The sequence below is a fragment of the Xyrauchen texanus genome, chromosome 26, assembly GCF_025860055.1.
Source record: "Xyrauchen texanus isolate HMW12.3.18 chromosome 26, RBS_HiC_50CHRs, whole genome shotgun sequence".
Classification (NCBI taxonomy): Eukaryota; Metazoa; Chordata; class Actinopteri; order Cypriniformes; family Catostomidae; genus Xyrauchen; species Xyrauchen texanus.
This window is the reverse complement of record NC_068301.1, coordinates 19171540-19195877: the sequence shown is the minus strand read 5'-3', so window position 1 is coordinate 19195877 and position 24338 is coordinate 19171540. Positions and strand designations below refer to the sequence as shown.

At 38.4% G+C, this 24338-nt stretch overlaps 1 protein-coding gene across 3 annotated transcripts in view; it reads left to right on the top strand.

The window, feature by feature from the left end:
* Positions 1–23595: 23595 nt before the first annotated feature.
* Positions 23596–24338, top strand: part of LOC127619748 (splicing factor, proline- and glutamine-rich-like) — a 36335-nt gene continuing 35592 nt past the window's right edge. For all 3 annotated transcript variants that reach the window (XR_007967603.1, XR_007967602.1, XM_052092728.1), the window contains exon 1: positions 23596–24295. Coding sequence is in view for 1 of the 3 variants with exons in the window: in XM_052092728.1 (XP_051948688.1) it covers positions 23759–24295 (537 nt within the window). In the remaining 2 variants the exon portion in view is untranslated. The remainder of the gene's footprint in view (positions 24296–24338) is intronic.

Here is a 24338-nt window from a genome sequence, read left to right as displayed (position 1 = left end):
GTAAGCCATAATCATCAAAATTATAAAAATAAAGGCTTGAAATATCTTACTTTGCTTGTAATGAGTCTATATAATATATTAGTTTCACCTTTTAAGTTGAATTACTGAAATTAATGAACTTTTGCACGATATTCAAATTTTTCGAGTTTCACCTGTATATATATATATATATAATTGTTGTTGTAATTTTAGTGTTATTTTTCACACAAGATTGATCTTATGATGATCTCATGATGATGACGTTGCGAGGTGCAGACAGCGGGGGTGAGAGACGAGCGTCTCCGTGTTAGAATGCGCATCAGCCAGCAGAACTTTAAATCTCTCCCATTCTCGACTCCCGCTCAGATTGGGTCTCTTCAGCGACTGGTTGAAGCGGCTCTGACCGCACAGAGAATGACAGTTTTGGAGTTTGTGCTTATTTCCATATCACGCTCACATATTATTTGAAGCTTAATTAAGGATGAAATAAAGATATATCGCCAAGCTGTGATCTGTGTCTCTATCAGGCACTCGAGCTGCAGTGCTCCGCTCGTCTCGTGTGTCATCATTATAGACTGGTCATCTTTTTATTAGCGGTGTAGAAAATGGGCAAACAGCTCTCAGAGAGAATGGGCTGTCACGTCCACACATGTACTTATTTATTTAATAAAATCGCAGCATTTTGCCGTCGTATAATCGCACAGGCTGACATCGCGATTGTGATATGATTAATCGAGCGGCACTAATGAGAATACATGATTACTGATTGGAGAACCTTGGTGGAAATATATGACAGCACAAAAATGAGACAACAATAAATGTTTGCTGTTAGAACATCCAACCGCACACCACTGAGTGCTGTCCTACCTCACTTGAGCCAAAAATGAACTTTTTTTCTTATTTTTCTGATTTTACATTATATATCTCTGGATGTAAATAAGGTGGCTCTGAAAAACTTGCAAACACTGTGCAACAGTGTGCAAACACAACAATGACATTATTTTTGTAGTGAGATTTCAGAGAATGAGTTTCATTCTGTGCCATTTGAGTCACTGTTGAGTCTGTCTAATGTACTTGGCGCCATCTCCTGTTGGCCATATGTAACAGTCACCAATAACATGTCTCTCTGCCCAAATGTTAATGATTTTTGCACCGATCTGAACCAAATCTGTTTGGTTTAGTGTTCCATGATGCTACATCATTTCCGATGATATCATCTGATCGAGGAAAGCTAATGTGTTTTCCGCCAGATTGCAAGATGCCAAATGCTGTGTGCACATTGTGCACATTGTTTGTTTGTGTCAATAATCGAATGAGCTATGAATCCAATTACCTTGTGTGTGGGCTTGTTTGAAAAAAAAAGAACGCCTCCTCTAAGTAATGTTATGCAAATTATTCAAAACATATTTTTCTGTTCTGTTAAGTTTTTGTGAAGTTAAGAGCAAAAAAGCGTCATATTATCAAAACCTGTTCACATGACATACTGTATACTTTGCTATTACTCACTATACTGTTGTCAATGATTAAAACAAATAGAATTGTCGTAATATCCTCTTTGAGAGCTTTCCAACAACATATGACACATGGCTATTTGATGAGCTTGATGTTTTTACTGATTACAATAATATGTATGGTGCAGATTGTATAATAAATTATTAAAACGGAACACTTCTGATTTGTCTGCAGATTTTTAAGCACTTGTTCAGTTTTGGTCATAATGCCTCCATGCATTGTAAAGTAGAGCTTCTAAGCTTTCAAATGATAAATATTTTGTGTTGTACAACACTGTAATTATTCATACTTTGACAATTATTTTTTCTCATGGGCTGGTCCCACCATAGCTGTCCTTTGCACATTCAAGAGTGTATGAAAGAAGCTTGTTCACAATGGCTTGCACATAAATCTTGTAAAAACAAAAACAGAATTTAGATTGTTTGACGTACTATTCCATTAACACCTTTATAACAATGGATGAAAGGAAGGGAGAAAAGCCAAAGCTGGTTTTGTAAGCTTGATCAACATTCCCCTTGTTTTAATCATAGTTTTCTCAACAAATTCTATTTTTGCTTTATCAACAAACAATCAGGCCAACAACATAATTATCTTTCCCTTCATTATAAAGGAATATTATGTATGGAAACTACTGTGTATTCAGAACAGCAGCAAAGCAGCAGACTCTGTTTGATATCTTCTGCAAATCTAAAATTGGGTGTGAAAGACCTTGCCTCAGTCTTTGCTGATATTTTTAATTGCAATGTAAATGCCTTGTCCCAACATGTTTTAAGTCTGTTGTAATTATACCTGTGCCTGCAGAGTTAATCACTTCCTGTGTCGTTTGACCTTCTATGCAACAGAACAGATAGTTAGCAGATAGTTAAGGTTGTCAGTCAACTTATTGACTTTCAAAGATTTCAAAGTCATACATCGGCTGTTTGGCTTTGGAGACATTCAGTAAATTGATGGCTCATTTTCCTCTTACCATTACTGGTCAGTCTCATTGTATCTAAAAGAGGATAACAACTTTACCTGCTTTTACATTGGCAAGAACATCAGTCAACTCAACATGTGTCAACACAAAATGTTGAATGTGAATCAAAGGAATAATGCATTTTTACAGAGTGGTAACAGAAAGTGCTAACTCAACTCAAAAGAGGAAGAAACTGGATAGGATTGTGCACTCATCATTGGCTGTGATCTCACCTCCATCTCTGACATTTTTGTATCCCATAAACTCTGAAAGTACTCCAAGAATCTTGCCAAAGTGCCATATATCTTCCACCCTATCAGAATCGGATTGGGAGAAAAAAATTCTATTGAATTTCATGATTCTTGGCCCACTGAGCATATGTTTCACCATAGATATCTAATATATCTATTATTATTATTATTATTATTGATATATTATTATTTATATTTGGGATGCATAGGCTATGTTGCGCATAAATAGAACAGATTGATCCATGTGCTATGTACCATTGACTAATGTCATTAATGAACCATTGAAATTGCTATAATACTGGACACACAACATAATTTACTCTTGAGATATTTTCGTTATGCAGCTGGAAAATATGTTTAATTACTTAGGGACGAAAAAAGTTAGTGATTGTCAATAGTCAAATGAGTCAATATTTTATAGAGAAGATAAACTTCAACTAAACACAACTAATGCCAAGGTGGGCATGCCAAAAAACATAAGAAGTAAATAATCATCATAGGAGAACACTGTAATTCTGTTGATCAAGTCTGTCAGTGCAAACCTCCTCTTACATGCCACTTAGGCAATGCCAGATTAAGTAATTTAGGCAAGCCCAATGACACTGTATGTTTTTTCATCCATCCACGCTGTTTGTTCAATTGTTTTTCTATGTAAACATGCGCTAGATGGATGTCTTTGACTGTTCTTGCTGAAAGTCTTGCTGTTTCGTTCAGGAGTGCCGCATTTTTTAGACACTGTGACAAGTTAAAAACAACTTTAGTTAATTAAAAACGTGTCTCGAGACACCTATGTTCTTTTCTATTCGTTGTGTTGCGGTCAAGCTTTTTTGTAGGGCAAGGGCACATTTGGTGTGAACTGCCTCTTAATACATATATATTTATTTGTATAAGATTTGAGATTTATTTGTTTAATTGGCTTTTTTTAATCATAATGTGCATCAGACTCCTATAGCAGCCCACTGGCCCTCATTGAAAAGTCCCAACTCCCATAATGGCAATACAACCCTGCACTCTATAGGGACTCCAGATGATCAAATTGACAACCACTCATTTTCACAAAAGTACTTACCATCCAAGTACTGATTTCCCACTTCAATTTTGCATTAGCATTTTACAGTATGTTGATTGACATATGCTGAACAATATTTCTCCATTATAACAACTCTGCTGCATTGTTTTTGGTGTACGCCCTCTTTGTGGCCTTTCAAGTCTTATAGACTTATAGATGTGTTTACAGTAGCATAGAAGTGCTTTGTAATGATTTATGTTTCATGATGGTATAACATTAAATAGCTGAATCTTCATCCGTTAAGTAAGGTCAAAGGTCCATCAAAAAGGACCCCACTCACACATCACATAGATATGGAGCATCTATCCAAAGAACACGAGAGTTAAGATAATTTTTTTATACAGGTGGTCAAATTCTTCAACAATAACCCTATCTTACTGCACACACATACAGTATGCATGATAAACATACAGAGTTACAGACGCATATGGTTTATATCACCAACTTCCTCCTTATATTGCATAAATCCTTCATATTTATTGTACTAGTCTTCAATAATCTACCTAACTTGAGCCAGACAATTCAAAACTTACATAAGACAGACAATTCACTTTACATTGTTACAGGATATTGCACAGGCTGATTTATGATTACTCGAGTAACAAACTTATTTGTAATAAGGTATAAGCTGCCATATTTTTTTAAATAGTAAAGGTGAATTCCTTTTTTTTTTTCAGAGATTTGTGCCTAAATGTTGTAGTTGTATTTTTTTTTTTTTTTTTTAGTTTATCTTTTTTCTATTCATGATGATTTTCTGATTCTGACTGTCTAAATAAATCCAATGCCACACACAAGTTCCTTTTGTTACTTCTGTGTAAGTGAAGGTGTGGTGTGGGAAAATTAACCAACATACTCTGTTATTCGGTGAATTACATTTTTGTGTCCTACCTAGTCCTACACAGCCCTAAAAGTCAGATTATTAAAGAATTGAAAAACATAAAAAAATATTTTCATGGAGCTGAAAGGATAAGATAAAGCTACATTAACTGAATTTCTCTTCTAAAGTTGCATCTATAATGTTGGCATGCATAAAAGGCCTTGATATATCTGGACCTCAATCTTTCCTTATTGGTGCAACAATAGAGCCACCATGTGGTTGGACAAAAAAAGTCTTCTAATCTTCCCTGCAGATTTCTGTTTATAAACTCAACATTTATTCCTGGTACTTTCTCTTAGCAGTATTGGCCTTCACATTTAGGCAACAGAAAAGTAGAGCTTTATTATATAAGTACTTTCAGGTTTCACTGTTTTGTTGAATAATGAAAAATTACTGGTCTACGTTGTTATTTTTCATAGAATTTGTTTATTTCAAGTCTTCAGAGATCACACCTCCATCAAGCAAGTTCACCACTGATTATTTTCACATGCAAATGAGCTTTGTGGCACTCACTGTTGCCACAGGTAAAAACAGTAACAGCAAATTTTCCACTGTTGCCAAAGGTTTGCTGCAGGTTCACCACTACCGGTGAAGAGCTGCAAACATCTGGCAAACATTTGTGGCAAATTGCATGCTAATTTGCATGTGAAAATAATGAGCAGCAAGTTTGCAGCTAGTTTGCAACAAGTTTACCAGACCTCTAAATTTGTTTTGTAAGGGTACACATGACAAAGCCTTTCTTTACTTCAGCGACACATGCATGGAAATCCGATCACATGTGGTCAGGTGAGGCACATAGTTTTTTACACCTGGTCACTTAAATGCATCTCCTGTGACCACTTGTGTTTGGATTTAAAGGGGAGGGTATCTGTTTCATGATGACATTCATCATTCACTATGTCAATGTGTTATTGCATGATATTAAAGCACAACAAAGTCAGAAAAGACAAAGAATGCATTAAAATATGGTCTGCTATTTCTCCCAGATGCAGTAGAAATGTAATCTAAGCACAGACAAAACATGTCAAGCAGAATTATCTGTTATTTTTTGTCTATTACCTGTATTAAAGGAGCTTCAGGTGTTCATTCTTTGCTTCTATGTTGATATCAGACACACTAAAGAAGATCTGTGAAGCTCTCGTGTATATATCCGTTTTTTAAAATGTTCCAATCAGACAGTTATTTCCTTTTAAAGCCGCGCGTTATTGGCAAACTTTAAACTCTTGACAGGTGAGGGGTAGCGCTTCACTGCTGCCGGGATTCATACTGGACGGATTAGCGTTTACTTCTCAAATGTGATGTGGTCACATGTGTTTTTGACCAAATTTGTATGTGATTTTTGTGATCTGATCACAAAACGTTTAAAGATCAAGTTTAGACCCATTTAGACCCGCAGAAGAGTTTCCAAATCGAGGAGCCTCGCATCCCAAGCTCTTGGTTGTGCTGAGAGAAAGGTCAAAGCACTTGCCTCCCTCCGCATGCATTTACATTTATGCATTTGGCTTCTTCTATAGTGCCTTGTCTGCTGTGAAAGTTTGGTGTCCAGCTGTTGTGATAACGACAGCCGTAAACACCGGCTGTGTGACCCAGTAAATGAGGAAACCACACTTTCTTTGAAAATGTGGATGCCGCAGCCCCTCAGGCATGCAGCGAAATCAAATTCAAAAGAAACATAAGATTCTCATCCTGGCCCTCCACTGGGGGATGAAGTGGTCTGTCCACCAACTCCAAGCTTACAGCGGGTCTCCTCGTCAATAGTTTGTCCATCTCAGGGACGCTTTGAAGACTTCCTGGGGTTCCTAGTGCCATATTATGAGATGGAGGGTGTCAGCTTCCTGTGGGGGCATAGCATCTGGTCCAGGCAGTTGGCAGACGGGGTGCGGGACCTTGAGCCAAGCCGGGGCAGGATGTTTTGTATAGCCTCCATCTGCTTTTTGACCGCCGAGAACTGCTGGGCAAAGTCCTCAATGGTGTCGCTGATCAGGCCAGCCTGGGAGATGGCGGCATCAAGGAAGTTTACCTAGTTGGCATCCTTCATCTCGGCCAGGTAAAGTCACAGGTGGAGCTCCTGGACCACCAAGGTGGACATCACCTGCCCAAGAGCCCACACTGTGACCTTCGTCGCCCAGTCGAGTCCTCCACGTCCGACTGGATCATCCTGCTCTCCGATGCTTCGATCGAGAGCTGGTCCTGCTCTTGAGCCCAGAATGAGACATCAAACTCGCCCTGGGACGAGCCGCCTGTCTCATCCCAGAACTCGACCAAAGCAAACGAGCATACTGGGGAATAGGAGGTCCGTGGGGGATTACCCGGCAGAACCACTCCCATTGGGGTCCCCAAATCGACCCCAGCGCTAACCGACGTGGCCTTGTACCCATAGCAAGAAGGACGGGGCCGGAGAACAGCTGGAGTGGCTTTCCCCTTTAAGAAGGAAAGCCACAACTGCAACATTGCCATGGTCATGCTTTCGCAGTGAGAGCATGAGCCATCCACGAATGCTTTCTCAGCGTGGTTGTCGCCCAGACACATGAGGCAGCGATCGTGGCTATCAGAGGCAAAGAGGAAATTACCTCAACCAGGAAATAGACACAGACGGAAAGGCATCTTTAAAAAGATGCTCTCCGTCAGTGCCACTCTTTTAGAGGAAAATATACTCTTTTATTGTTAGAATATATACTCTCTTTTAGCTGTCAAAGCGCCCAGGGGTGTTTGCTGAACTTATTCATGCACGAGGGGGAGAAACCACTGAAATGCGCCGCATATCCAACAGCATACGCAGAGGTGAATGGAATGGCAGTGGAATTCAGTGAATGAATTCAATGATTGAACACCTCTCAGCTCCGAAGAAAAAATCTGAATGAGTGGTTGCGAGCCAGCTCCTTTTATACCCATAATGTGTATAAATATGTTCATTCAAATGGGAGTAATGGGAATGCTCCAGATGAAAATTAGTATGTGTTTCAGGATTGTTCTTGAAATTACTCTTCTTTTAAATTAATCAGAATTGTTGGTTACTTGAAGAGGTTTTTAAAAAGTAAACAATGTAAATTAGGAATCTACAAGGGACAAGCACATGGTGTGTGTGGACTGAGAGTACAATTAAATGAAATCAAACAATGTCACAGTTAGGGTCAGCTCTATTGGACTCTTTCAACACATTTTTCAATAAAGAAAATCTAAGATGGAAGAGCTTCAAGACATGATAAGCTTCAGGCCAACTAAAACTTTAACATTCTTTGAAAGATGTGTTGAGAAAATCTAATCCATACTAATGGGCTAAATACAAAGAGATTAATTTTCACTTGTCAAACTGAAATAATTGCTGAAAATGTATAATTTAAATTGACAGTGCTGAGACTTTAAAAATGTTGAAACCCTGTTTGAAAATGAAGGGGTTTTGCTTCAAAGCACCAACAAATTAGTGTGTTCTCATCACCCGGGAATTAGTAGTAGAAAACTCAGAGTGCAGTGAGCAGAAACAATTGTTCAAAACAGACCAATTGATGTATGTGTTTAAAATATATTAATTTCTGCATCAGTTACTAATGACAGTAATAATATTTGTTTGATTTTCTCAGACATGTTGGAAGCAATCAAATGTTTCAGGCAAAACTCAGTAGTAACAACCAAGAGCACCCTATGCATTTTTAAAGGGAATGTTTCACAATTGCAGTTCCATGCATTTCAGTGTCTTGTGCCTCTTATGAAAACATTATGAAAACACAAGAGAATGCAGTGACAAGAAAATGAACATGACCTTGACATATGTTTGCAAATCACCAGAAGGAAAATGTCCCATAAACAAATCTGCATTGTAATTTTAAAGAATAAAGAGAAATAAGCACCCCCGGTTTTGTTTGTTTGTTTGTTTGTTTTTACATCCGTCCTTAAAATAGGGAACGTGCACCACAAGATACATACACTTTGAGAAACAGTTTCTCACCCACTCTTGCTATTATTTATCATAGTTGGATCTGTTTTGAGTATGTGGGTCACATGACTTCAAATATTCTCTGATCCTTAAGTCAGCCTGACCTAAATCCAAAATGGCTGCCCATGGTGCAGGACATGCTGACTTTGTCATAATTAATCAGGGGTGGAAAGAGTACTGAAAATCATACTCAAGTAGAAGTACTGTTACTTCACAAAAATGTAGTGTGAGTAGAGTAAAAGTAGCTGTCCTAAAAACTACTCAAGTAATAGTAAAAGATTAGCTCATTTAAAAGTACTCATGAGTAGTGAGTGTTGAGTACCTAGTTGCAAAACATATGCCCCATTATAATGAACACTGTATGCCAACTTTTAAAATACATCACTTATCTATGATAAACACTACATGAATCTGATTCCAAAAAATAAATGGGAGACATGATAACAGAAATGAAAATATAAAACATTTATTTTCAATAAACTTAAATCGAAATGTATGAAACAATTACATTAAAATCTGTTTATGTGTAGGGTCTAAATTTCCCTTAATGCCTGAGTTATTTTTGTGCATAAAACATGTTCAGACAATGCAAGGAATGCAAAAAAATTCTAAATAAGCAGCATCATGTCCTGCACAATAGAGGAGGTAGAGCAGGCATGGGAAAAGTTGTTTGGTACAGGGGCTACATCATACTTGCCATCTTGGATGTGTATGACTTTCTTTCTTCTTCAGAACACAAATTAAGATTTTTAGAAGAATATCTCAGCTCTTTTGGTCCATACAATGAAAGTGATTCGGTGCTAAAATATTGAAGCTCCACAAATCACATAAATCAGCATAAAAGTAGTCCAATCCATGTGCCTCCAGTGGTTTAATCCATTCAGAAGTGATATGATAGATGTGGTGAGAAACAGACCAATATTTAATTCCTTTTTTACTATTAATTCTCCTCACTGCTCAGTCAATCTCCACTTTAACTTTCAATTTCTTCTTGTGTTTTTGGTGATTCACATTCTTCATGCATATCGCAACCTACTGGGCAGAGAGAAGAATTTCTAGCAAAAATTGACTTAAATTTTGACCTGTTTCTCACTCACACCTGTTATATCAATTCTTAAGTCATGGATTAAACCACTGGAGTTGTATGTATTACTTTTATGCTGCTTTAATGTGCTTTTTGGAGCATCAACATTTTGGCTACCCTTCACTTATATTGAATAAACCTACAGAGCTGAAATATTCTTCTAAAAATCTTATTTTGTGTTCTGAAGAATGAAAGTCATAGACAGATGGCATGAGGGTGAGTAAATGATAAGATCATTTTAATTTTTGTGTGAATTATTTCTTTAAGTAGCACATGGGGGGCCACATGGTCCTCCTTTTGAGATACAATGTTCCACATTAATGTAGTTCTTGTATCTTTAAAGCCAAGAAATATTTGTGTTATCATTCTAATGCATGATGCACACTTTTCTGAAGTTTGTGACTGGTGGAATGTTCTGCCGAAGTATTGCTCTGTAATTGTTGATACTTTTCTATCTTTATAAAGGCTAAGCATAATTATAAATTACTTTATAATCTCTACTTTCCTGGTAATTTATTATACCAATTAACACACTCTCTACATCAGGGGTCAGTATTATAATAAATTAACAATATTATTTAAAAATATTATTATTAAAAATACCACTGTTTTATTCTATTACATTAATACTTCTAAATCTACTCAAGATATTTGGCCAAAAGTAGTGAGTGGTTTTCTCGTTTTCTTGTTAACATTGTTTGATAAATAGCCTTTATATGACATAGCCTACTAGACAGTGCTCAATTCGGTTACATATACACTTCAAGTCCAACATTTTAATGCAAATACACTTTTTGTCCTACTGTTTAAATTCACTTCAGACATAACCAACTGCGTTTACATTAAATCCTCACCAAGACAGGCATTGGTGGAATTATAAAGTGTATTTGATCATTTAGGTGCATAAGCACTCAAACATTAGCCACCTGTCAATCCAACAATCAAAAGCACACAGCTACAGATGTCAGGATATAAAATGTCAGTCTATTATATTTCATCTAGATCAACCAACCAGTGGTGCTCTTGCTATAGTTATTGATGTAATGAACACCCCTGTTCTAGATGTAGAACATAGGCTAAATATAGAAAACCTCTCAAAAGTTTGATCGAGGACATCTCACCTTTTTCAGATAAACATCTAGACAAATGTATTGTCCAGCCCTATTGATAACATTGCATTAATATCTCACAGAAGCCCAATAATCTCAGTAAAAGATAGTTAAATTACAGGCTAAGTTATAGACACACAGAATCTAGTAGGCAGAAATATGACATTTACCTCGATATGTTTCTTCAAATTAGAGGCCGGATTAATGCTGATATCTGGCTTGAGCAAGTTAAACTCACATGACATGATCAAGCAATTGTCCTTTTTCACAGCAAAAAGCCCTTTCAGGTGCAGCTGGTTATGTTCAGCTGTAAACTGTGCTTGAGGCATTCTCTACAGTTAGTGCCAGATCTGCAGCTGCCATAAAATTTTTTACATGTGATTTGATTTGACGGGAGTTGTGAGACTCTCCCTAGTCAATCATGTTGATGGATAAAACACAATCAGCACAGGGAAGTAGCGAACACAGATGGTGGCAAAATAACACAGTAAAAGTACAGTTACAGCACTTGAAATGTACTCAAGTAAAAGTAAAAGTATAAATTTTTTAAACTACTTCAAAAAGTTTAATTCTTGGGGAAAAGTATTTAATTACAGTAACGTGAGTATTTGTAATTCGTTACTTTACACCCCTGTAATTAATTATATATTAATCGTACTTTTCTTCAGTAAAAAAAAAAAAAACAACAACAAAAAAACAAACAATTAAACTGCTAATATTAATTGTGAAAATTGTCTTAAGATTCGGAAGAAGAAAATTAAATCATATGTTGTTCATGCTGTTATTTAGCACATTTTGAAGTGTGCGTATCCCCTGAGCTACGTTGCCAGATTAAGGGAAGAAAAAGTGTACACATTTATTACACTTACACATGGCATACATACAAACTTAAAGTTAAACTTTTTTCTGTTTTGTTGTACAGACACACACACACACACTCTCTCTCTCTCTCTCTCTCTCTCTCTCTCTCTCTCTCACTCACATACACTATCTCTCTCTCTCACACACACACACACACACACACTCACTCTCTCTCTCTCTCTCTCTCTCTCTCTCTCTCACACACACACACACACACACACACACAAATATATGAAATATATATTTGGATATATGTTTTACTTAAATCCAAATGATATAAAAAGTGACAGTAAATCATTTTTTGCTAATCATTTTCCACTCTTGCCTATTTTAGGTCAAATTTACCTATTTAATTAAATAAATGCACCTTTCAATTTGGTACAAATGTGTTGTGCTGTTGAAGCATCCTGATGACCTCACAAAGCATTCTTCAAAACCTGAAGAAATGGAAAACTACCCGAAATGTTAATAATCCAGCAATTATGAATAAATAGATCCTCGTGGACAACTTAAGACAAGTGGGAATTTAACTTCCTACGTGGGCTGAAAATGAAAGAAGAAGGTTAATGATTTTGGTAGACTACATAAACGTTCCTCCCAGCTGAAAGCTACTAAGGCAGTTATGTTCCAGAAAGAGTTCCGAATTAAATACAATACCAATTAAATTCAAGGGTAGAACGTGTTTACCTATTTATTTATTATTATTTATTTATTTTACTTATATATTTTTTATGGAAACATTTGTGCAATGAATTTAAATTACTGCTTTGCATTCATGGGAGCTCTCATCATTGAAATACATTTACATTTACATTTATGCATTTGGCAGACACTTTTATCCAAAGCGACTTACAGTGCACTTATTACAGGGACAATCCCCCCAGAGCAACCTGGAGTTAAGGGCCTTGCTCAAGGACACGCTGTGGGGATCAAACCAGCAACATTCTGATTAACAGTTTACCAGTTATGTGCATTAGACCACTACACCACCACCACTCCAGATATGAATACATGCACAAGACACAGGTCTAGAGCAGGGGTCCCCAAACTTTTTTCTATGAGGGCCATTTTTCCTTTCTATAATGGAGGGGCGTAGTCTAACAGAAAATGGCAAGGGCCGGAGTGATATATTGTGGAGATTTTATTATGATTTTAAATGGATTTACAGTATTATGCCTCCTAATGCTAGATTAATTTATTATTTATGCACCATACATATCAAGTGATATATAGCCTATTAAAAGAGCATTATTACTATCGTAATGAAATTTTTTCATATTCATTGCTATTGAAATCAAATTATTTACTTACTCATGCATATTATGCTAATCAGTGTGAACTATGGGTTTGTTTCTGGCTGGTGAGAAGTCCAATGTCAGGTTCCATTCCTGTCACAGCCAGTCTCAAAGACTGATGCAAATGTTCATCAGTGAGTCTTGATCTCATCGATTTTTCATCAGTTTCATGCGTGAAAAGGTTTGCTCACACATATACGTGCTGCCAAAAAGTGTGGACATCTTCATTGCATTCCTTCTGATGATTGGGTAGGTCTCGTTAGGGAGGGCAGTATAGAATTCAATGAGACTGTTGGGCTTAAACGCATCTTTCAGAACATCACAGTTCTGTAACTCAGCCAACTCAAGAAGGCAGGGCTTCGTCAATGTCAGCAGCAAAATGGTTCTGAAAAAGGCGGATTTCTTTAGCGTGGACATGTAGCTCACGGAATCGCACATCAAACTCCGCCTTCAGCATTTCCAGCGCTTCCACTGACTTTTCAGCTGGGAATGGGACCACTGGTTTCTCAGCTGAAAGGCTTTGGGTAACAGGGGGATGGGTGAAGTCTTGCTTTTGCACTTGTCCCACAAGCAGTGCTAGTTTCACCTCAAATGCTTTTATGTGGGAATACATGTCACATATTAGTTTCCCCTTGCCTTGGAGCTGCACGTTGAGGCCATTCAACATTTCTGTCACATCTGTTAAAAAGGCGAGGTCCCATTTCCATTTTGTGTCGATCAGTTCTGGGACAGTTTTGCCCTTTGTCAGAAGAAAAACATTGATTTCGGGTAACAGCTCGTAAAAACGCCTCAAAACTCTGCCCTGGCTTAACCATCGGACTTCTGTGTGGTAAAGCACATCTCCGTGAGAAGACTCTAGCTTGGACAGAAAGACTTGGAACTGCCTGTGTTTAAGTCCGTTTGCTCTGATGAAGTTTATACATGACACCACCACTTTCATAATCGATTCCCACTTCAGAACTTTGCAGCACAGTGCTTGCTGGTGAATTAGGCAGTGTACTTGTAAAGGGGGCATGAGACCTCTTTCCTCCATTTCTCTATTCTTGCGTCCTATCAGTCGCCTTGACGCGCCAACCTTACTAGGAGCTCCGTCAGTCGTGATGCTGGCCAGCTTAGACCAGTCTATATCCAACTCTTCTATCGTTTGGCACACTTTACCAAAAATATCCTCCCCTGTCGTAGTACCTTTGAGACTTTTTAGGGCTGCCAGATCCTCGGACACTTCAAAGTTTGAGCTAACTCCGCAAAGAAAAATGAGCAGCTGTGCCGTGTCCTGCACGTCATTACTTTCATCCAGCGCTAATGCAAAAAAATCTAATTCTTTCACTTTTTCCTTCAGCTGGGCATATACATTATACCCCATTTCTTCAATTCGTCTGGTGATTGTACTTGCGGACAGACTCACCGCATTTAAGACGTCTTTCTTATCGGGGCACACCTCCTCCGCAACAGCATTCATACATTTCTTTACGAACTCACCATCACTGAATGGCCTACCGCAGGTTGCAATCAGTTTAGCTACCTGAAAGCTAGCTGGAATGGATTACTGGTTCAACTGGGTTTGCCGTACAAATGTATTTTGCTGAGCAGATAGTCCACTTTTTAGCTTCGACACTTTGTCTGCTCTCATTTGGCCTTGTAAACTCGCATACTTGTCTCTGTGGCGGGTTTCATAGTGTCGGCGCAGATTGTATTCTTTGAACACGGAGACTGTTTATTGACAAATGAGGCAAACAGCCATTTCTTTGCAGTGAACAAAAAAATAATCACTTGTCCACTTTTGGTTAAATACCCTGCATTCTGAATCAACTTTTCTCTTTCCCAACCGTTTGGCCATTTTGTTGCCACTTTAAATTTTCTTGCTGGATCGCGTGCGGCGTGCACCCGCTCGATCACGATGGAACGTTAATCCGGGTGAATCTAACAAATAATTTGGCTACTTTAATAATTATAACTAAGGGAAATTTTTTTTTTGAAAGCCAATATGTATTATCAAATACAAATATGATATGATTAAAACATATTTAAAATTAAATTGTAAAAATATTTCTCTGCATGGCATTGTTCAGAGGGCCGGTCCAAATGTGGGGGCGGGCCGTTTTCGGCCCGCGGGCCGTAGTTTGGGGACCCCTGGTCTAGAGTATATGCTAGCTAAATACTTTTCATGTACTAAATGTACTAAATTACAGTGTGGTCTTGGCTGATAAGTACCCAAACTACAGGTTGCATTATAATATTTTTTTTTTTTCGTCATATTAAACTTTTAAAATCAAATATATACACTCACCTAAAGGATTATTAGGAACACCATACTAATACTGTGTTTGACCCCCTTTCGCCTTCAGAACTGCCTTAATTCTACGTGGCATTGATTCAACAAGGTGCTGAAAGCATTCTTTAGAAATGTTGGCCCATATTGATAGGATAGCATCTTGCAGTTGATGGAGATTTGTGGGATGCACATCCAGGGCACGAAGCTCCCGTTCCACCACATCCCAAAGATGCTCTATTGGGTTGAGATCTGGTGACTGTGGGGGCCATTTTAGTACAGTGAACTCATTGTCATGTTCAAGAAACCAATTTGAAATGATTCGAGCTTTGTGACATGGTGCCTTATCCTGCTGGAAGTAGCCATCAGAGGATGGGTACATGGTGGCCATAAAGGGATGGACATGGTCAGAAACAATGCTCTGGTAGGCCGTGGCATTTAAACGATGCCCAATTGGCACTAAGGGGCCTAAAGTGTGCCAAGAAAACATCCCCCACACCATTCCGCCACCACCACCAGCCTGCACAGTGGTAACAAGGCATGATGGATCCATGTTCTCATTCTGTTTACGCCAAATTCTGACTCTACCATCTGAATGTCTCAACAGAAATCGAGACTCATCAGACCAGGCAACATTTTTCCAGTCTTCAACTGTCCAATTTTGGTGAGCTCTTGCAAATTGTAGCCTTTTTTTCCTATTTGTAGTGGAGATGAGTGGTACCGGTGGGGTCTTCTGCTGTTGTAGCCCATCCGCCTCAAGGTTGTGCGTGTTGTGGCTTCACAAATGCTTTGCTGCATACCTCGGTTGTAACGAGTGGTTATTTCAGGCAAAGTTGCTCTTCTATCAGCTTGAATCAGTCGGCCCATTCTCCTCTGACCTCTAGCATCAACAAGGCATTTTCGCCCACAGGACTGCCGCATACTGGATGTTTTTCCCTTTTCACACCATTCTTTGTAAACCCTAGAAATGGCTGTGCGTGAAAATCCCAGTAACTGAGCAGATTGTGAAATACTCAGACCGGCCCATCTGGCACCAACAACCATGCCACGTTCAAAATTGCTTAAATCACCTTTCTTTCCCATTCTGACATTCAGTTTGGAGTTCAGGAGATTGTTTTGACCAGGACCACACCCCTAAATGCATTGAAGCAACTGCCATGTGATTGGTTGATTAGATAATTGCATTAATGAGAAATTGAACAGGTGTTCCTAATAATCCTTTAGGTGAGTGTATGTTATTGTATATGTTTAATTGATACAACTTGACCATGCCTAATGTATGCCATGTCTGAATTTTGTCTTGATATATTCTTGAAAAAACTTTTTATATGAATAATTTATATATATATATATAAATAATTTTTATATTTTTGACCATCTTGTGGAATTTTGATAGTAAAGTATTCAAACAGGGTGGATGTTTTATTTATTTATTTATTTTTATTGAGACTTAAAACAACTAATACCACAAATCGTCACTGAATTCATAACATCATTTGCAAAAACTGACATTTGTGCTGTTGTATTCCCTCCAAAAATGATGTAATTTCATGGAAGATTATGTAAGGAACTCGCTAAAAATTAAAGGGGGATGTTATTATAAACGACTTACAGGATGGAGAGTGGTATTGAGGACGTAGGGGAAAACATCTCGGTCACATGGAGTGTAAACCTTGTTTCCTGAGTGGGAATGAGATGCCGCATATATGCTATGGGACACCATCTGAGTGTCACGTGGTCTGAAGCCCTTATACAATCACGCCAATTTATTGGCTGAAGGCGCTTAAGTGACGCCCCTAGGGAGCTACGTCATGGATGCCATAAAGACGCCTGCTTTTGCGCCATCGAGTCAAATTTTGTGATTGAAGGCACAAGCATATACAGCTGCTAGAGAGAATGGCCAGCTACATAGCGTCTTGTTCCCATTCAGGAAACCAGAGTTATGTTCGATGTAATTCGCTATGGGAACGATATACATTCATGCCTGCAAACAGTAGCTGCTATCTGTCTAAGCATACATGGCAAGCATATAGTGGTGCATAAGCAAGCTAAACCATCTGAATATAAAGAAGGAATTATGAGTTATTCTTGTTCCAACAGAGAGAACCTAGGAAGCAGGAGTAAAACCCTCGTCCAGATTATAAAATCTAACAAATGTATGCAGAGAGGATCAGCCTGCGCTATACAAATGTCTTCTGAGGATGCACCTCTAGCCAAAGCCCATGAAGAAGCCATCCTCCTCGTAGCTTATCAGTGACTGATGAGCGGCAGTCCCAGCGCCATGGGCGGGCATTGGGGGGCCTGGCCCGCCCTGTGAGTCACTAGTGCCCGCCCTGGACGATCCTGTCTCCCTTCATCAACTCTACGTCACGTCTCATATCTCATTTCATCGCGATCTCACAAAGCTCTTTTATTATGCAGCATGCAGAATTCAGCACTGAACAAAAACTCCAACGTTTTGAGCGGTGAGTGGATTTTATCTGAAATGCATCTTTGATTGGCCATTGCGTTTTAGAAATCAACACATATGTCTGTGATTGGCTACATTGCACAACGCTGCAAAAACACGTTATAATGAGAACATCTACTTATGCTTGCGACTGTAAATCGTTATTTTGTTTAGATGTTATTATTGCTTTTGTGCAATAGATGAATAACAATGTATTTGTTTTTGGATGTTTTATTTAGATAGGGAGTCCCACGAATCGTTTTATTCTCCCGCAACCCATTACCGCCCGCGCCCGCACTCGACCATCAAATCTAGTCGTAAATGTTAGTAGTCCCGCGGGAGTCGACCAACCACCAGTCCTTGCTTGTTTGCACTTTTATTTATATTTTTTTATCAATAGGCTACTGTAACTTTCGTTACAAGTTGGTAAGTTGTCGTTTTGTATATACATGATGAATAAACTCCTGAATAAAAACAAAAATGTGTTTGGTCTGATTTAAAAAATAATATTTTTAAATGGATTTGATTGGTTTGTCGATAGTGAGCACGGGAATGTTTGTTTGTGTCCTAAGCATAGTAGCGCTTAATAACGATAGCTGTTATTTTTTTTTTAAACAACTATGCTGCGATATTTCGTGTGACAGTTACCATGGATATACGGCGTTTAATTAAGTTGGCATTTGAAAAGGACCTAACGAAAACGTTCAGGATGGAGTGGAAGGAGAGCGTTTTAAGAAGATTCCACTGTTGTCGTACAACGTCGCCTACAGCTCTACTAATGGTGATGAGTAAGCCTATTTTATTTTACGCAGGTCCTTTTCTAGACATTGTGAAAAATGTCATAAACCCTTAAAATAAAACATATGGTTATGTACAACATAAAATAGCTCTTTGAGTAGACCTAGTTTTATATTAGTTTTTGTATTTAAACTTTTTGGAGTGGTGAGTTGCTTTTTTTTATTAAGTCTTTGCCTTTTAAAAAACAAAATGTAACAAAAAGATATTGACTAATGAACAATTAATTAATAAATAAATAAAACGTGTCAGGGCTTGACATTGTGACAATTGTGTTGTATATAATTTATTATGAATCAGTATTCACATCAGAGTTCAATCAGCTTTGACATATTTAAATCTGCATATTTGTGATATTTTTACCTTTTATAAAGGACATTTCCCCTAATCTTATTAAATATATGATTATATATCTTAATGATTCCTCTTTCATTTTAAATTCTTTATTTGATCAATAAATTAAATTAGAATAAGATACTATAGGACTGTTACCGATCAAATTAAATCATTTACATTAAATAATATACATTAAATAATGTTATGAGATTGTTTTAAATCTTTTTTTTAAATATACAAATAAGAAAAGTTGAAAGAATGACACTTTTAAACATGAAAATAAAGCGCCAGTAGATGGCGGTAAGGGATAAGCGGCTGCAGTGTTAAGCGAGTCATTGAGTCATTTGTTCAAACGATTCGTTCAAACCAGAGCCATATAAAGAGAGAGTTGCGACAACGGAAGTTCTAAATGCTTGATCGTCACGTGATTCACGTAGACTTCAAATAGTTCCAGGAAGTGCTTTTGCGGTCATTCCAAACTGTTAGAGTAGAGTGACAGAACTGCGATTTCTGGTAATTAGTAGTCAATAAATGCATTTATTTTATATATTTATGTAACACACCGACATATGTATGTAGCATGAGTATGTTGTTACAGCGATGTTGTTTTTTAAAGATCAAATCAGCTAATATTTGAGGATTAGTGTTTGCTTACCGTTATTTGCCTCAACTTATTTCAGGCTAGGGTTTCTGTTGCCTTTTTATGTTACCTCATGTTCATTGTTTTCACTAATCTCATGGTAACTAATGTCATATTTATGACTTTTCAGATAGTACAGAGACAGGCTGGTGACAGGTGATTTCCAGCTCGCACCACACAATGGGTCAATGAACTATTAACTATTAGCAGCAGTTACGTAAATGTAAAATTTAGTGAAATGAAGCTTATTGTTTACAGTTCTTACAATTCTATATACAGTAATATAATTATTTATGTATTATACATATTATATATCTAATGTATAATTCTTACAATACTTATTCATATACACAATATATTCAGCTTTAAAACAACTTAAGCATACTCGTATATAAACTGCCGATCAAAAGTAATGAGGCTGAAAATTCAGCTTGGCATCACAGGAGTAAATTACATTTTAAAATACATTAAAATAGAAAACAGTTATTTAAAATTGTAATAATATATTACGATATTACTTTTTTTTGTTGTATTTTTATTCAAATAAATGCAATAACTATTTACAGCAATTCATGAATACATTTCTAATAAATGAAATAGCATGCCAAGCATTTTGTATGTGTCCTTTCTTTCATGTTGTCGTTGCATAGTCTTCACCATGGTTTGCTGTGCTGCATAGGGATGCTCCAATCAGCTCAGAGAAAGGTGTGCTGAATGTATGGCTTCCCCACTGACATGGAGAGGAGAAAAAAATGGTTGGCTCAAGTCAGCAGGAGCAATCTAAATATAAATAAAAATTACAACAACAAAAAAATGTGTGAGGTATTTGCAAAGATTTTACAATTAATAGGGTGTTCAGTTACTAACTTTATCCAGCTCCAATCCTTGCCTAATCTGTTAGTTATCCGATAACATCCCTTATCTCCTAATTTAATGAGTAATACTCAACTATAAGGTTTTAATTTACAAGTTATTTTTATTTAGATGTACTGATAATATACAGAATAAGATAATATTATTCTTTAAACGTCTCACCTTTTAAAAGTGCGTCGCAAACGGTTTGTTCTGATGCATCTCTACGGTGTTTGCTGCTACTTCCGGGAACTATTGAGAGGCTCCACCATGCCGCCATTGCTGTAAAAAAAACGTTCCATTGGAGTCAATGGAGTTGTCGCAACTCTCTCTTTATATGGCTCTGGTTCAAACAGCTGATTCATCAAGAATAAAGTAGTCGTTCATGAATGGGTCATTGAATCTTTGACTCAACCGATTCGTTTAAAACACTGAATCATTTAGTAATGAAAACACGGTTGACTGTGAGATGCGTTCTGTTTCTGCTGGGATCTTTGTTTTAAAATAGAACAAAAAGTCAATATTGCATCTAAAATGTAAGTGACTTAATATGAATTACTTGTTTATTGAACTGTCGAAATCAGTGTTACATTTTCAATCGTGATGGTATTCAGCACTTGGTTGTATGGTGTTGCTTCATGTTATAAATATAAAAAAATAACATACATTTTGAATTTTTTACCGCAGTATGCTAACTGAGTTTCTTTGTGTGAGCTGCAGTTAGGCCTATTTGTTTCATCGAGAGGCTGCGCGAGCCTAAACAGCACACATTTTTAGCGTCAGTTATGAATTTGAATAGCGTCAGTACATTATGTAACAGGCTACTATCGATCATTATCATTGTATCATACATATTCAATTCATAATCGGTCATATCATTTAACGTTATTATGCAATTAGGGAATTAGGTTTATCTCAGTTGTGCCCCCCTGAAAAAAATGTAATGCCCGTCCGTGAATTTGTGTCTGGCGCCGGGTCTGATGAGCGGTGATATCTGATATCAGTGACGGAACGAAAAGGTCTAAGCCTGCATAGGCCTACCCCACGCATAAAACTAGAGACAAAAGAATGTCTATCGACAGCGACTCTATTGATATGTGCATGCTCAGCCGCTACAGCGGCAACACGGACTTTAAGCATTGCTCGAACAACTCCAGCCTCGAAATGCTCCAGCCAACATTCCAGCACTGTACCGACAGGGCAGTGAACTGGATTTTCACCTAACGCTGTACACCAAGCAACAAAAATATGGCACTTGAATGTAGAAAGCCTCCTAGTTGATGGAGCTCTAGCATTTAGAATGGTATCAACCACAGCAGGGGATAACCCATTGAGGGGCCATACCCACGAGTCCAGACAGGGGTGCCAAATACTACCCCGAGCCTGAGACAACATGTCTGTTCTGACAGGAATCTCCCAAGGCACTTTGTCTATGAGAGAGACCAGAGTTGAAAAATCAGAAGCCGAGTGCGCACTCCTCCCTGGCGATTGATGTAGGACACCACTGTCCTGTTCTCGGACCGGATGAGGACATAGCTGTCCTGAATCTCCGCGAGAAGAAACTTTAATGCCAGCAGCACCGTGAACATCTCCAGACAATTTATGCCAATATTGCTGCTGGCCTGCCCAAACCCCATAGGCTGGATGCCCTCGTATACAGCTCCCCAACCAGTGAAGGAGGTGTCTGTCATTATAACCTTGCAGTGACACACCTGTCCCAATGGAATTCCCGACATCAGAAGCCGGGTCCGTTTCCTTGGTATCAGAGTTTGGTAGCACCCACGTGACACTTTGAAGAGATGGGAAGCATGCATCAGTGGTTGATGTCCCTTTGTGGAGTTAATTTATCAATGAAAAGGTCTCACGTAACATGCCCAGGGGAATGACAGCAGAAGCCGCAAACATGAGCCCCAAAAGCCTGTAAAATGTTCTAGTAGGGAGAACGCGTCCCGCTCTGAACATCGCTAGACACTGGCGAAATAACAGAACACAAACTGGAGATAGACGCGCATGTATCGCCTGTGAATCCAGCTCCATGCCTAGAAACAGGGTCTGAGCTTTACTCAAACTCAAATAAAGAAATACAAGCACACACACACACACACACACACACATAAACAACTGTTCCTGGTTACCCAAGTAGTTAATAAAACAAAGGGTAAAAAAAGAGAAAGCAATATGAAATATGTACCCAAAATAGACCTACATAATATAGGCTATATAATTTAATGTATCTGTAGATGTTAGCCAGCCTGGTTCCATATAAAAATCAATGAGGGTGCTTCTGAAAATAGTGGGGTTGCTTTGTATGAAGTGGAGATGTATTGTAATTACTAATTTTTTAACAGATTAAATCATGTTTAAATGCTACTAAAACAACGTAAAGAATAGTTTTTCATGTGCATAACATTTATTGCTTCGCTTTTTTTTCACATGATCTGTCACTGTAAATGACAGCAATATGCTGCACCTGCAGATTAGGACATAGGATGATGTAGAATTTTGTGTGTACATAAAATGCAGGGATTTTTGTGTGTTTGCTGGGATTCAATGAAAATCTGCTTGCCAATTTACAGTATTAGTCTTATATATTCAATTCAGCAGAGGTGTGCAATTATTTTGGCACAGGGGCCACATCAGCCATTAAGTAGAACATGGAAGAGAGAAGAAAAAGTTCTGCATAGTTGTATCTTTATAGCCCAGAAGTCAGCTGCGGGCCATGCATTGCAAGTCTAGACCTTCAGTGTGCTTCATGCCATTAAGAAATAACACAGTTCCACAATGAATAATACACTATGCCTATCATACCTTACGTGACAGTCAACTAATAATACCAACTGACATTTTAAAAACACATCCATGCCCCAAAACCAGAGCTTGAAACGACACTTAATGCTCAAGCAAACCTAATTTTAACTGGAGCATGACTGTTTTGTGAAATGAATGTCAAAAATCATAATTTTTCATATTAATCTACCAAGGAGGTCTTTAATACCTGGAAAAATATATCTAATGATATTTACAATTTAAATGTTGCTTGCAATACGTCAGGGTAGGCCTATACGGTTATACTGCGTTCCATTCAAGTTGGATGTGGGATATTCCTACTTGATATCTCCAACATTAAATGCATTCATGTACAGTTTTGACCCTTGTAAAAAGATCAGAAGTAATTAATTCAAAAGGTCTTTGAACTCCCTTCTCAAGAAACTTCAATTTTGACAAAACTCACGAACGCCACCAGAGCGCGCCAATAACCAGTTAGATTTGTTGTGGGCTTTGATTTTGGGCGGAGGCTCGTGAGCGCATTAGCCCATCCCATTTCTAAGATATTCCAACTACACGTCCAACGGCCATTTTACAAAGCAGACGTCGACAGAGTATGTGACAGTCCCCTCACGATATTTATCGGTGTTTCTCGAAAATACTTCGTTCTGGTCGTATATATTACGCTCGAAATACTTTGTAACGTTTTTCCATTCAGCTTGTGTGTAATGATGTCTCGCGACCGGTCACACAATCGCGGAGGATTCCAGCATCGAGGCCGCGGAGGAGTCGGGATGCGCGGCGGAATGGGAAACAACAACTTTCGAAATCAAAACCAGCATCCTTATCAAAACCGAGGGCCCCAGATGGGTGGCGGGTTTAAGGCGAATCCGGTGAACCAACCGAATCTGGGGAAACAATCGAATCCGGGAAGCCAACCGATCCTGGCATCTACCCCACAGGAATCCACTCTGAATAAGCCTGTGATCCAGTCACCGCCAGCGCAAGGCCCTGGTCTGGCCCAGCAGGGTAACAATAAAGGCCCGTTGCCACCGCAGACGCCCAGCGTTACGCCTCCGAAGATCCAGTCTCCACTGCCACAAAGTGCCACCACCGTTAAGAACCCGGGCCTCGGTTCCCCACCGAACCAGCCCAAAAAGTTTCAACCCAAAAGTGGAATGGGAAACGATCAGAAACAGCCTGTCCCTATAAAGGAGCAGACACCGCAGCAAACCCCAGAGAACGTGGAAGGCTCTCAGGCGCAGGTAAAATTACTTAAAAAATAAGATACCACGATTTGGAGTCATT